Genomic DNA, 12,108 nt, shown 5'->3' on the forward strand with positions numbered 1-12,108 from the left:
GTTTGCACAGGTAGAAACTGAGAAGGGGGTGATAGAAGAGTAGTAGGTAGAGGAGGTGGGGAAGGGTTAGTTCCAACAATTCTCTTCTTCAAGGGAATGTGATATTCCTCTTCTGCATCAGTCCTCCTATTTAGAGTCACTTTTGTAGTAATATGTCCAGTCTGAGGATTAATAAACAACACCATCTGTTTCGGGTCCGGTTTATCGAGTGGATCGTCAAAACAGTGCTTTTTTGGTGACTTCGGTGCATCAGTCGGCGCCGAAGGTTTCGATGCCGAAAATTTCAGAGTTGGTGTCTTTGAATCCGAAGTATGTTTCTGTACCAAATAATGTGTTTCGGAGACTGAATTTTTGGCTTCGATCCCGAAGGTTTTGGCTCTGTGCCCAATTTAGAGTGGGGCTTTTCGGATCCGGAAAGGTTTTTTGCAGGCTTCGGTGACGAGCCAGAAGGGGGGCTTCAGAAGCGTAATCTCGGGGCCGACGGGGCCAGAGGGCGTGGGTTGGTCCAGAGAATTATTTTCGGTTGAGATGAATGTCGGGCAAGGGAGATTCCGTGTTTACAGTACGCTGTCCATGCGGGATCCTGGCAGGAGCTGTACTCGGAAACTGAGATCGGTTTCTGTTCCTCCTCGGCCCTGATAGCGTTGCTGGCTTCTTCATCCGATTCTGGTCCGAAGAGGTCTGGAATAGAGCTTGTGTGTTGACTCTGTATGTCACGATGTCGAACCTGACGGTCGTGAAGCGTCTTCTTGGAGCAGAAAGCCTCGAACTCGTCGCAGTCTTGTTCTCTGTGCTCAGGCGAAAAGCACAGGTTACACACTTTGTGTGAGTCAGTGTGCAGTACTTCACGTGGCACCGAGGGCAGAATTAGAAGGGAGTTCCTTCCATCTACTGCGAGTCAACCCGACGCGGGTAGGCCCGACAGCCTACCACAAGCTCTCCAATCGAAAGAGGGGTTTTATAATTAAACACAACACACAAAGAATGGTATAAGCGATCGGAAACAATACCGCTGAGGGGGAGTGTCTTGCGTACCGCGGGAAACCGAACAAATGGCTTTGTACCGGAGCGCAGCGGCTAACATCCGAACCCGATGGCGGAAAAAATTAATCTGAAGATGGAGTTGATGCCCATGCGCACTATCACCAAAAGGAGGAGTCACCTATCTTGTGACTGGAAAGACTTCTTCGAAGAAAAACAAAGTGTAAACATCCTGACCCAACACTAGATGGCAATCCATGCACAGTATGTGATCTACAGCTCTCATGCCTCAAACTATAGGTTTCCCCTTCCTTGCTCAGCTGGGTTTTGCAAGTAATAAAAAAACTGCAAACTCGAGCACACACAGTATTTTGCTTAGCTTAAACCGAGATATCCACATTCAACCTACTTTCTAACAAAAGTGCGAAGAGAGTAGGAGGCAGAGGGACTAGTCCTAACTGCTAAGCAGCTTGCACTACATATTGGGAAGTATTTTTTCAGTGATCAACAAAATATGCATTTTTCATGACTCACTTTACATAAAATTAAAAGATAAATTGTATCACATAATTGTTTATTGGAAATTTTGATGTTTCTTTAGTCAATTACATTGACGCCGTTTTGTTGTGTCCTGTTAGGACGATCATGACATTCAATTTTGTTTCCCCCTTATTTATTTTATTGCACGTCATATTTTACTTTTTCGTTGCAGTGCCAGTAAATAGCCCTACCACTGCACAGGTACAGCATTCATAACATAGCACCCACAAACCACAAAAGGCTACTCAACCATCTCCACGCTTTTTTGGAAACACAAAGCTGTTGTCACTTTTGAGGTAAAACGCTGTTACACAGGCGCTCCATGTTTGAATGCGTACAGTAATTATTAAAACATAACTACTCTGCTGCAAGAAAGCCAAGTGTTATCTTGCATTTACAGACCTCTCACACAATGCAATGGGAACAGAGGGATGACACAAAGCAAATTACAAGTCATAACCAGGTCACCTGAAATTCAAGCCCCTTCCTTGAGGTATTTTACAGTTGATTACGGCTTTGAAAATAAAACGAAAGTCTAATTACACGTGGGATTTGGTAAACTATTCCTTTTAACTTAATGGTAACCCCGTTCAAACATAGGTGATCGTAAAGTAATTTGTGATAGATTGTTTTCATAAATTTGACCAGTAAGTGTGTAACTCATAATATTTACCATTTTGAAAGCAATTTCAAATGAAGATATGTTCTGGGAACTGGTGAATACAATGGGGATCTGTGAAGATCGCAACAACATCTGTGGCGGTTCAGTCTGACCCTGGTGGAAGATGGCACACTGGTCCTCACTTGCCAACATACAATTGTTGCATTGCACACAGCTTACAGACCTGCTTGTGCCAAGAAGCAAGACTCCGACCTCTGCCGTCTCCTTCGGTTGCCTTTACAAATATACAGTTCGCAATCAGAGGCTGCAAGTGGCCTCTGCCTGTTTCAGCAAGGGTCAGACAGGAAAGCATAAAGCACCCTTGGCAAAAACTTTCAAACCAGCCCTGCTCTTGATGTCTTCTCGCACAAGCTCCCTCTCTCTCTCACTCCCTCCTTTTCACCCTCTCTCACTCCCTCCCTTCGTCCATCATCCTTTCCCCTCTCTATGATCACTTTCTCTCTACCTTCCCCCTGCATCCCTCTCTCTTGATGCCTTTCCGTGTCTGCTGTGGGAAAGTGGCAGATACCAGGATGGCCCCTGGGCTTTCAAAGCCAGCCTCCAAATGCTCCAGCCCACCGGGGAAATGGCCAGTGGAATAAAAGGCCCGTCCAGCCCTGGTTTCAACATGACCCTAAATTCACATACTGTAAGCGCTCTATCAGATCTGAAACACAACCAATGTGTGACAAGCTCAGAGTTAACCAATCAACTGCAGTGCTAACCAGCCCACTGCATGTCTTTAAGGACTTATATGGGCTTATCACGTAAGCAATAAATAATATGTGACACAATGCAGTTAGAGCAATACTACAGGCCATTAATGGGGAAGCCTATTCGTCAAATAATGTACCCATATTCCCGGATACGTCTGCCCATGGTTCAGTCTGGATTTTTGGTCCACTTTCCACAGCTTTAATTTTTTTCATCTCAAATATTGTAATATTTGAGTTTGGGCTCAACGGCTACCAGTCTAAATATGCATAACAGGGCAAACTGGCTAGGTGATAATCGCAGGTGCTAGAAACACAATGGCAAAAGTCAAAGCAAACCATAATGAAAAACCTTCAAATTAAGCATATCAAAAGGTTTTTACAATGCCAGGCCAGACTCACTTAGGAGATATTGGCCCTATCCAATATGCCTCTCCAGCCATGAGGGCGCCAGACTACTCCCACCTCGTCACTGAAGAGGCCTGCATAATTCCATGTGGCAGTGACATTACATCTGGGGTTCCCAACCTTTTCTATGTACCGCGCCACTAGGAAATGTTTGATTAATGTTTGCACACCCTACAAAAGTCTCGCCAGATTCCTATTATGCATACAGTACACACTTTCCCTCTTTGTCGTACCCACTAGAATGACATCTCGCACCCCCTGGGTGTACAGGCACCCCAGGTTAGGAACCCCTCCATTACATACATCAACACCTATGAAGGTAACTCGTGTGCTGAACCTCAAAGCTGAAAAAGAAGAACCCAGGAAGATGGCTAGAGTAAGGCAGGTGATGAGAACCTTAACATCTTGACTCAGGTTAACTCTATAAGGATTTTGTTATTAAAGAGTAAAACTACAAGCATGGCATGTTCAATGGAGCTGGAGTTTGGTGTGTAGGAATCTTAAGTATTCACTGTGCCTGCATGCCCCACATAAATGTCAAGGGTTCTTGAACGGCCAGGCCCACAGTGTTTGCCCTAGAAGCATCTAAGAGTTTCAAAAACAGAGAAGTTTTGTTTCACAGTGGCATCGCCAATAAAAAAAGAGGTGCTATTCAACTCACAGCAGTTTTCCATGAGTACCGAATATACTCGGAACTGAAAATGTTTGCAGTGATTTTTTGTTATTTGCAGTGCTGTTGTAATTCACAGCAAAGCGTTGGCGGATATCCCTGGACACTGTGGCACACAAACGCAGCAAGTGGTGTGGAATGTTCCCACCCTGAATGCGGGAACTATTTCTGTCAACAACAGTCAAATGTGCCAGAAGACGTCAGCAAATTTACTGCATGAATCAACCAGATGAATTGGCTAATTTTGGCAGCAAAAACGCTGACATCTGACGACGAACAGAAGCTGGAGGCCTGTGATGAATCCTACTGATGAACAACACAGTTTGCAATTTTACCCCCAAAAAATTCTCCTTTATGGTGCTATTCTTTTATTAAAAGTTTTTTACATGTACAAAAACTGTACTTTAAGTAATCTCCTTGTTTGGTTCGACGGAGCACAGCTACTTACCAGTGGTGCCTGCCAAGAGTGAATCCAATTAGATTGTATGTTCAATGTTTTTTTTTTTCAATTAAAGAAAAATTCAGTACTACCTCTGAGTGATGGGTTTTCTTTAATATAGGGACTCTGAACATTTTAGAAGAATAATGTGTACATTTCGCATTCAATCAATAGATTTTTAGATTTGACTCCCCATCACCAATTCTGTATAGTTCTCTGGATGAGGTAGTCCATTTCTTTCAATGAGATCACTGCATAGCAATATAAGTTTGTCCTTCTCACCTGCAACCATGGTCTTTGGTTACGTGATGGGCAATTTAGGGAGGAAACACAAGTCCTGCTGTAAGAGGTCATCTCTTACTCAGATTAATATTAATGAAGAGGATCTGTTTTTACAAAGGCCACCTCTCAGCCTAATGCATGAGCTGAACACATTTAGTTTGCATTTTTAATCCATCTCATATAATCAATCCGTGGACTTGGTGGAAAAGTGCAGGTGGTAGGGGTCCATGATTGGCACTCTCACTATGATGTCCGATATATTATTCAGTCAACTGAAAACAAATACAGAGCTACAAGTGCACACTCATTGCAAAATTATACTTTCACTTCAGTATAGAGTGTAAAATCCTCATCCACTCTTCAAGAAAAACTATCAAGGGAAAATCCACTTACAAACGTGGTGTACTCTGCTGACCTTCACAAGGCTATGGGAGGATTTCACAATCGTAAAGGAAGAAATTGCATTTGCCATTAAGCCATGCTGGGTGGTTATTCACAGGTGAGCCACCCTATAAGAAGGTGACAAAAATCCAGCACAAAAAAGTGGGGAGGGTGTGCTACATTTTCAGAAAATACTGTAAAGTGAGACAATTTTGAAAAATGTTTCAAAATTTGAGCGCTATTATTCTCAAACTACTTCTATTGATGTGAACAATGTAGAAAAAATAAATTTGAAGACTAGCTCTATTTGTATATATATTTTTTTTTTAGAAACCCAACAGTGATTTTGTACTGGAATAATAGTTTCCTGATCCTTTAGGGCTCTGGGTCATAGTTGTGGGAAGTTAAGGGGAAGAGTAATATAGCTTTACTATATAATTAAAACACCTTTTTGATGATATATAAATACGCACACATAAATATTTAAACTATATTGGCAGCAATATTTTTGCCACGGTAGTCTGCAAAAGAATTTAACTGTCCCAGTTTGAAATGCTTTAACACATCGCTGCCTAGGAGTGCACCAGTCGGCGCAGTGATACGAGCATCATTTTCACAGTTGATGGATGTTCTGTCTGGAAGGGCATTTGCCCCCTCTCACTCAGGAGTGAGAACATTATTTGCTACAACACTGCCCACTCGTGCATATTTGAATATATGCGGTATAACATACATATATTTAGGTATATACACACAATAGAACAAGGAAATGAAAAGAAGTGCTTTTCCTATGAGACTTTTGCCATATTCTTAATATGGAGTCGCGAGGGACTCAAGTATAAAGATATGCAAGTATACGCATGTATTTGCACATATGCATATATATACACACATATATATATATATATATATATATATATACATATACATACACACACGCACACATACATACACACTATTAGAAGTAATAACCACCTGCAAAGTGCTTCCTGATAAAATAATGTAGCAAACACAGGCATAAGTACTTTCAATTCTAGTCGTCCTTACAAAAGACTTCTCTGCCCAGTCCACTGTAGATCAGCGTCATTACAAACAGACCAAACCCGTAGGGGTCTGTGAGCGGACGATGGCTGAGAAACAAGCTACTGAGATGTCTTTGGGTCTGTAGCATAGAGGCGGACTGCTCTCGCTGCATCCTCAGCAGGGCTCCAGACTCTCCAGCTGCTGGCCTTCCGCCTCCTGCCTGATCTGTAGGCACTCCTGCTCATTCAGCTGCCTCATCTGAAGGCACTCCTGCTCAGTCACTTGCCTCATCTGAAGGCCCTGCTGGTCCTGCTGGTGAAAGAGGGAGGCCTGCATGTCCAGGTTGATGCTGAAGAGTCCAGGCATGAGCTGCCTCTGGTAGTCCTCCCACTTGACCATCACGTCCATCAGGGAGGTGTTGCTCCTCACCCACTTGGGCAGCGCCTCGCTGTAGTTCAGAACCATGGGCACCGGCAGGCTCTGGGTTCTCCTCAGCTCCAGGTGGTAATAAAGCCTGGTAAACAAAAAGAGTAGATGTTAACACCAAGGCTAAATCAGCCTACCAGCTGGTCAGGGAATACTCTAGAGAGTCCCACAGGCCAGTCATCCTATATCAATGTAACTGCTTCATGCAAGGACACCGGCTTGTGGCGCTATCTTATGAGCTGGTATACGAGTTCAGCTCTATTAGGTATTGAGTAAGCATAAACCTCTTCGAAAGGACCAATAACTGTTGCATTCTATAATTCACTGCATAATATGGACCCTCCTACTCAGTCACCTTGACCACAAATGTTGTAACATGATCCCGCTGAGGGACTGTTTCTTTCTTTGTTCCAATTCTCCGCCTCCCACCGCTTTCCTCCACAGCGGCGGACTATGAATAACGATGTCTACTTCTAACATATACGGTTCTCTGTACCTCTGCCATCATTGTACTCCTTGATTGCTGTATTCTCTAGAACTATGCTTGGTTTGGAAATTAATAAACAGAATTTTAAAATAGGTATATTGTGTGGCGTCTTCAAAATCACTCATTTCAACAAAGTAATAGAGTTCTTTGTCTTCTCTTACACCACAGCCAACTGTTCCTTGTCATACTGTTGACAAATGGAAAACAGCAATCAAGCGCTATTGATTCAGCGCTGTCAATAAGCACCACAACCTCAAAGATGGGAGAAAAAAGGTGGAACGGCTCTTGGGAAGATCAGGAGTATTCCTGACCCACAGGAGCTGGGAAAAATCACAGCCTGTCTGATATCGATTACGCCTATTACATAATGGCCTGAGCCAAGCCCTAGCGGCATTTCAGTGAGACGATCCCTTAATCAAACCTCCCATTGACCCCCAAAGAGGAGTCAACTGCAGAAGGAAATAGGGGGAAGTCTTACCTGGCAGTGATCTGACTGCCCAGCTTATTCTTGGCTTTCGTCAGGACACAGTGGCAGATGTTCCTTGTTTGTTCCTTCATCCACCTGATGTCTTCAGGGACATCCGGCAGCCACTCAAGGAGCCTGATGTGGGGAATAGAGGTGGGAAGAAAAAAATCGAAATTGTAAGGGATCAGTGCACACACACAGAGAGAGAGCATGTCAATAGATAAGCAAACACATATAAATGATTCCACAACGGTGGACAATCCAGGTCGACTGGAAAACAGGAAAGCACTCACTGGAATTTAGTAAAGTGATGTTTTAATGTGCAGAACCTCCCCTGCACTAAATATAAATATATATGAATTTACATTGGGGAAGTGAAATGGAGATATATATATATATATATATACATATATATATACATACATATATATATATATACATATATATATATATATAATAAGGGAAAGTGTCCCGTAATAAATGCCTGCCACGTCGTCTACGCGGGTCTGGTGCGGTTTCACGGGTATGCGCTATTATTTAAAAATTCTGTCGTACTTATATTGAATTGACTAGGCTGAATGAAAGTAAGCCATCCAATCATATTCAAACGTACAAACTGAAGGGTGGACTCTACATTGGTCACTAAACTCAATAAGATACCTAACTGGAGATGGTTCGACCAGTTTTGAAACACAATAACAGAAACCATACTTTCTTGTTTTACTCATAGCTTTTACCACACCTGGCTTGTAGCAGCCACATTACATAAAGGCCGCAGATGCTAACTCTGAAGCTTCTCAAGAGTTTAACAAGGCCACCCAGCAATCTGTTACCACCCAACTGGCTAACACTCACCCTGGTCAGCTAGAAGTCTGCCAGATCACTGAGCATTCTCCTTACTCAAAGATAAAAAAAAGTCTCTGAATGGCTGAAAATATCCTAATTGTTAATAAGGCATTTTCCCAGGTGTACCAAGTTGCAGTTAAGACTGCTTGTATTCCCCACTAAGTGAATACTGGGAACTTGGTGGGAGATTTAAAGTTGATTTACCAAAGCCTTTCTGACTCCCTAAGCAGCGTGGACGAGCAGTCGAGATCAGTTTCACGGAGAAGGTGTGACGTCTGAATTAGAACAGAATACTACAAGAATAACTTACTCCATACCTATAAATGGTTAGTACTTAAAGTATATGTCACTTTAATAAACCTCCTAAAATAATAGTACAGGAAAAATGTTAATAATCTCATGTCTTTACCTCTGCCTTCATACAGCAGAGCTCACAATCCCCGTCAACAAGCTCTGATTTCAGGGTTCTGTGGTCAGCAGAGCACTAGACCTCTGCACAACCCTGCAGGTTCAGGGGGACCCCTTGTGGGGCTCAAGTAAACTTTCTCAGCAACAATGTCCCTACAAAGTGGATAAACCACCTTTCCTCATGGACATATCTGCCATATTCACACACAATCACGGAGTATCGTGCTCATCAGGGATAGCAAACACTATATAAATGGAAATACTTCACACTTCTATTCCTCCACTAACCTTTTTTAATCCGAATAACAGATTAACATGTCCACCGCTCAAATTAATTTCATATTTCTCTGTATTAAATCACCACTAATAATTTTTGGGTTCCGGAGTAGCGTGCTACCCGCTGAAAAGCGCTTCAACACCACATCAGTGGTAGCAAGCGCTATGTAAATGTAAACCCATCCCTCTTCTATCCCTCCATTATCCTTTTCAATCCAAGTAACAGACTAACATGTTCACAGCTCAAATTAATTTCGCCTTTCCCTATATTAATTCACCACTGATTCTTTTTGGGTTCCGGAGTAGCATGCTCCTTTACGAAAAAGAGCTTCAACGTCTCATCAGGGGTAGTAAGCACTATATAAATGCAATTACAATCAACATTCACAGTATTGCCACACATTTGGTATCAGCAGAAAAGATTGACAGTTACAGTGGGCCACTGAGCTTTGCATAGGGTATGCTAAGTAGATCTTGCCCTTGGGTTACAACCATGCAACACCGAAACAAATGTTACATTCACTGACACCCTGCAGTACGATGTACAATGGTTTTTTGTGTCTCTAATTGGCTGCCCTGCTGGTGTCAACTGTACAGGCTGACGAAGGCGCCGACTCACCTGACAGTGAAGGAGACAGCAGACTCCAGAGGCAGCGTGTATGGCAACATCATGGCGGAGGCCAGTCGCATCGGAAGAAGGTTAGAGATGGACCCCAGGATGCTTCTACGCTCCAAACAGGCTTCGGCCAGGGCTGAACGGCGTGAAGGAGAAAAAGGGAGTGGAAATAGGCTTAAAATATAGCATGGCATACAATCATAAAAGGAAATTCAATCAGGCCTAATAAGGTTTAAAAGTTGAAAAACAGAAAGACGGAATGAGAGAAAAGAAAGAGAGCAGTGTGACCAGTGCTTAATTTGAGCTGGTGCTTTCCGGTGCTCGGCACCAACACTCAATTATCAACACCGGCGCTTGCGACGGTCTGCCATAAGGTGGCGCTGTCTGGCTAATTTAGAGATGTCCACAACAGTTAATTATTAATTTAATATACATTAAAAATGGCTATTACCTAACGCCCAAGCCATTTTTCTAGCTTTGGAGGCCTTTAATAGTCCAAATTGTCACACTTGTAGGAGTGCGATGGTTAGTAGTCGTGTTGTTACTATCACTGGCAGCGATGGCAGTAGCAATGTGTAGTGCAAGCTGCAGTCGTCTCCGGACGAGAGCCCTGGCACTTCTTTTTTTTTTCTACTGGTGAGATGGTAAAGTGATCAAACAGTAAAAGGGATAACGAGTGGAAGACCAAATGAAGTTAGCACATATGATCTACAACACAAACCAGCCCATCTGGCTCGGCCTTAGGGTTCGCGTATTCTACACACGGCCAGTGAGTGCCTGGCCTGGAGAGAAACTGGGGTGCTTGCCCTAAGGGTAATTTGGCTAAAGAATAGTCAATTTTATCTAAGGCCTGTGTCTATCAAAGGCAAGATCATCTAAGGTTTGAACAACCCACCTCAACTCTACAGGTATATAAATGCAAGACTAGAGGGCTTTGGCGTTAGACAGATAGATAATGTTATGAGCAAGACAATTAGAAATGTGAAGCAGAAGAATATCAATGTGATAGTAGAGGATATGAAACAAAGACTAGAGAACATATATGCTGGACTAGAACTTCACATTCAATTTCTGGCCTTTCCCAGACAGTCATTTGGCAGTAAGGCTAGTAAAGAGGCGGCCAGGTCAAGAGCACAAGACTTCGCAAACAGGACTTCAGGCTAAAAGGAAACCTGTACCCTGCACCAAATCGTATTTTGCTTATCATGAATTTACGCTTGAGGCTGCTAAACTCTTACTACAGGAATCGTGTGCAGGCACAATGTTATACCTTGGTTCAGCCTCTGAGGGAGGTGCTCAAAGATGTGCTCTTCCGCAGCCACCAGGGCTGCATTATCCGCCTCGGCATCTTCAGCGACCACGTTCTTTTCTTCCTGGTTGTCTGCTCTGTCCGGGTCTTCTGGGGCTGGGAGGGCAACACCACTTGTGGGCCGGGGTGGGTGAAGGAGGCCTGGAGTAAAAAGAAGGAAAGGTGGGTAAGGAGGCGTTATCATACAATGGAAACAGGGTTTGTTCAAGCAACAGACAGTTTTCTAATTCACACCTTCTCTAAGCATAATTGTTCTGCTCTGGCCGAGACTGAATGCACCCCATTACACCAGGCCCCTTTGGATGAATGTTGGTCAAAAATGTATTTCAGAAAGGCGGTGTAGACTGCGCATCATGGGTGGTGACTAGCTTCCAGGGGGGTGTAGGGCAAAACAGCCTTTCTGTCATTCCGCTGATTCGATCTAGGGCACTGGGATGCTCTGGACACCAGACCTATGAACCCCAATACTATAGTTCGTCTGACCCATACCAAAGGCCTGAAGCATTCTGTGACTTTCAAAACAGTAATTTCTGCCAGCAACAGATTATTGCACGCTCTAGTGAAAAGTGACTGATGGGAATGAAAACTGGATACATGAATATCTTCCTCGGAATCCTGACTCCGTCCTGGAGGGCCATGTGAGGTCGGGGCTCTGGCCTCAAAGACCACAGGACGCTGCCTAAAGGGCACCACTGACACCAAGCTATCGGAAACCCCGCTAAACCTATTTTATTAACCAGCTGACGTCACGTAAACCGCAAACATTGACCTGCAACGGTAGGTAGAAAAACACTTGTGCCTTTTCCAATTCCTCCTATCAACGGGGTACACTCCTTTCACTCAGGGAGTGCCCTGGCAAATATTGTATCTCTACACACCCACATCAGAATAACAAACATAACTGCTTATATTTCTAAACTCTGCCCCCCACCACCACCCGTGCTGCTCACACAATAGTCTTTCAGCCTTGGGGACATGCTGGGTTGCTTCTGAGCAGGTATTGTTGTCGTAGCTCTCGGAGGTACCCGGTCCCGCTCCTTAGCATTGACCATCTCGCCTCCGTTGGCCAGTGCTTGTTAAGTGACTTCACGAGCCCTCTCTCTTGGCCTCTACCTCTCTCTGATCTTTGACTAAGACTGCATCCCCAACCTGATTGGCTGTCGTTTGGGCCCCTCT

General features: G+C 43.7%; 1 protein-coding gene across 1 annotated transcript in view; it reads right to left on the bottom strand.

Annotated features, from left to right (window-relative positions):
- Nucleotides 1–1,538: 1,538 nt before the first annotated feature.
- PNPLA2 (patatin like domain 2, triacylglycerol lipase) overlaps nucleotides 1,539–12,108 on the bottom strand; it is a 59,466-nt gene continuing 48,896 nt past the window's right edge. Inside the window, exons 5-8 of the mRNA XM_086957756.1 lie at nucleotides 10,894–11,073; nucleotides 9,627–9,759; nucleotides 7,490–7,612; nucleotides 1,539–6,612 (exon numbers count right to left, since the gene is read on the bottom strand). Of these exons, the coding sequence (XP_086813882.1) occupies nucleotides 6,273–6,612; nucleotides 7,490–7,612; nucleotides 9,627–9,759; nucleotides 10,894–11,073 (776 nt within the window). The 3' untranslated portion in view covers nucleotides 1,539–6,272. The remainder of the gene's footprint in view (nucleotides 6,613–7,489; nucleotides 7,613–9,626; nucleotides 9,760–10,893; nucleotides 11,074–12,108) is intronic.

Source organism: Lissotriton vulgaris, chromosome 2_1, assembly GCF_964263255.1.
Source record: "Lissotriton vulgaris chromosome 2_1, aLisVul1.2, whole genome shotgun sequence".
NCBI lineage: Eukaryota > Metazoa > Chordata > Amphibia > Caudata > Salamandridae > Lissotriton > Lissotriton vulgaris.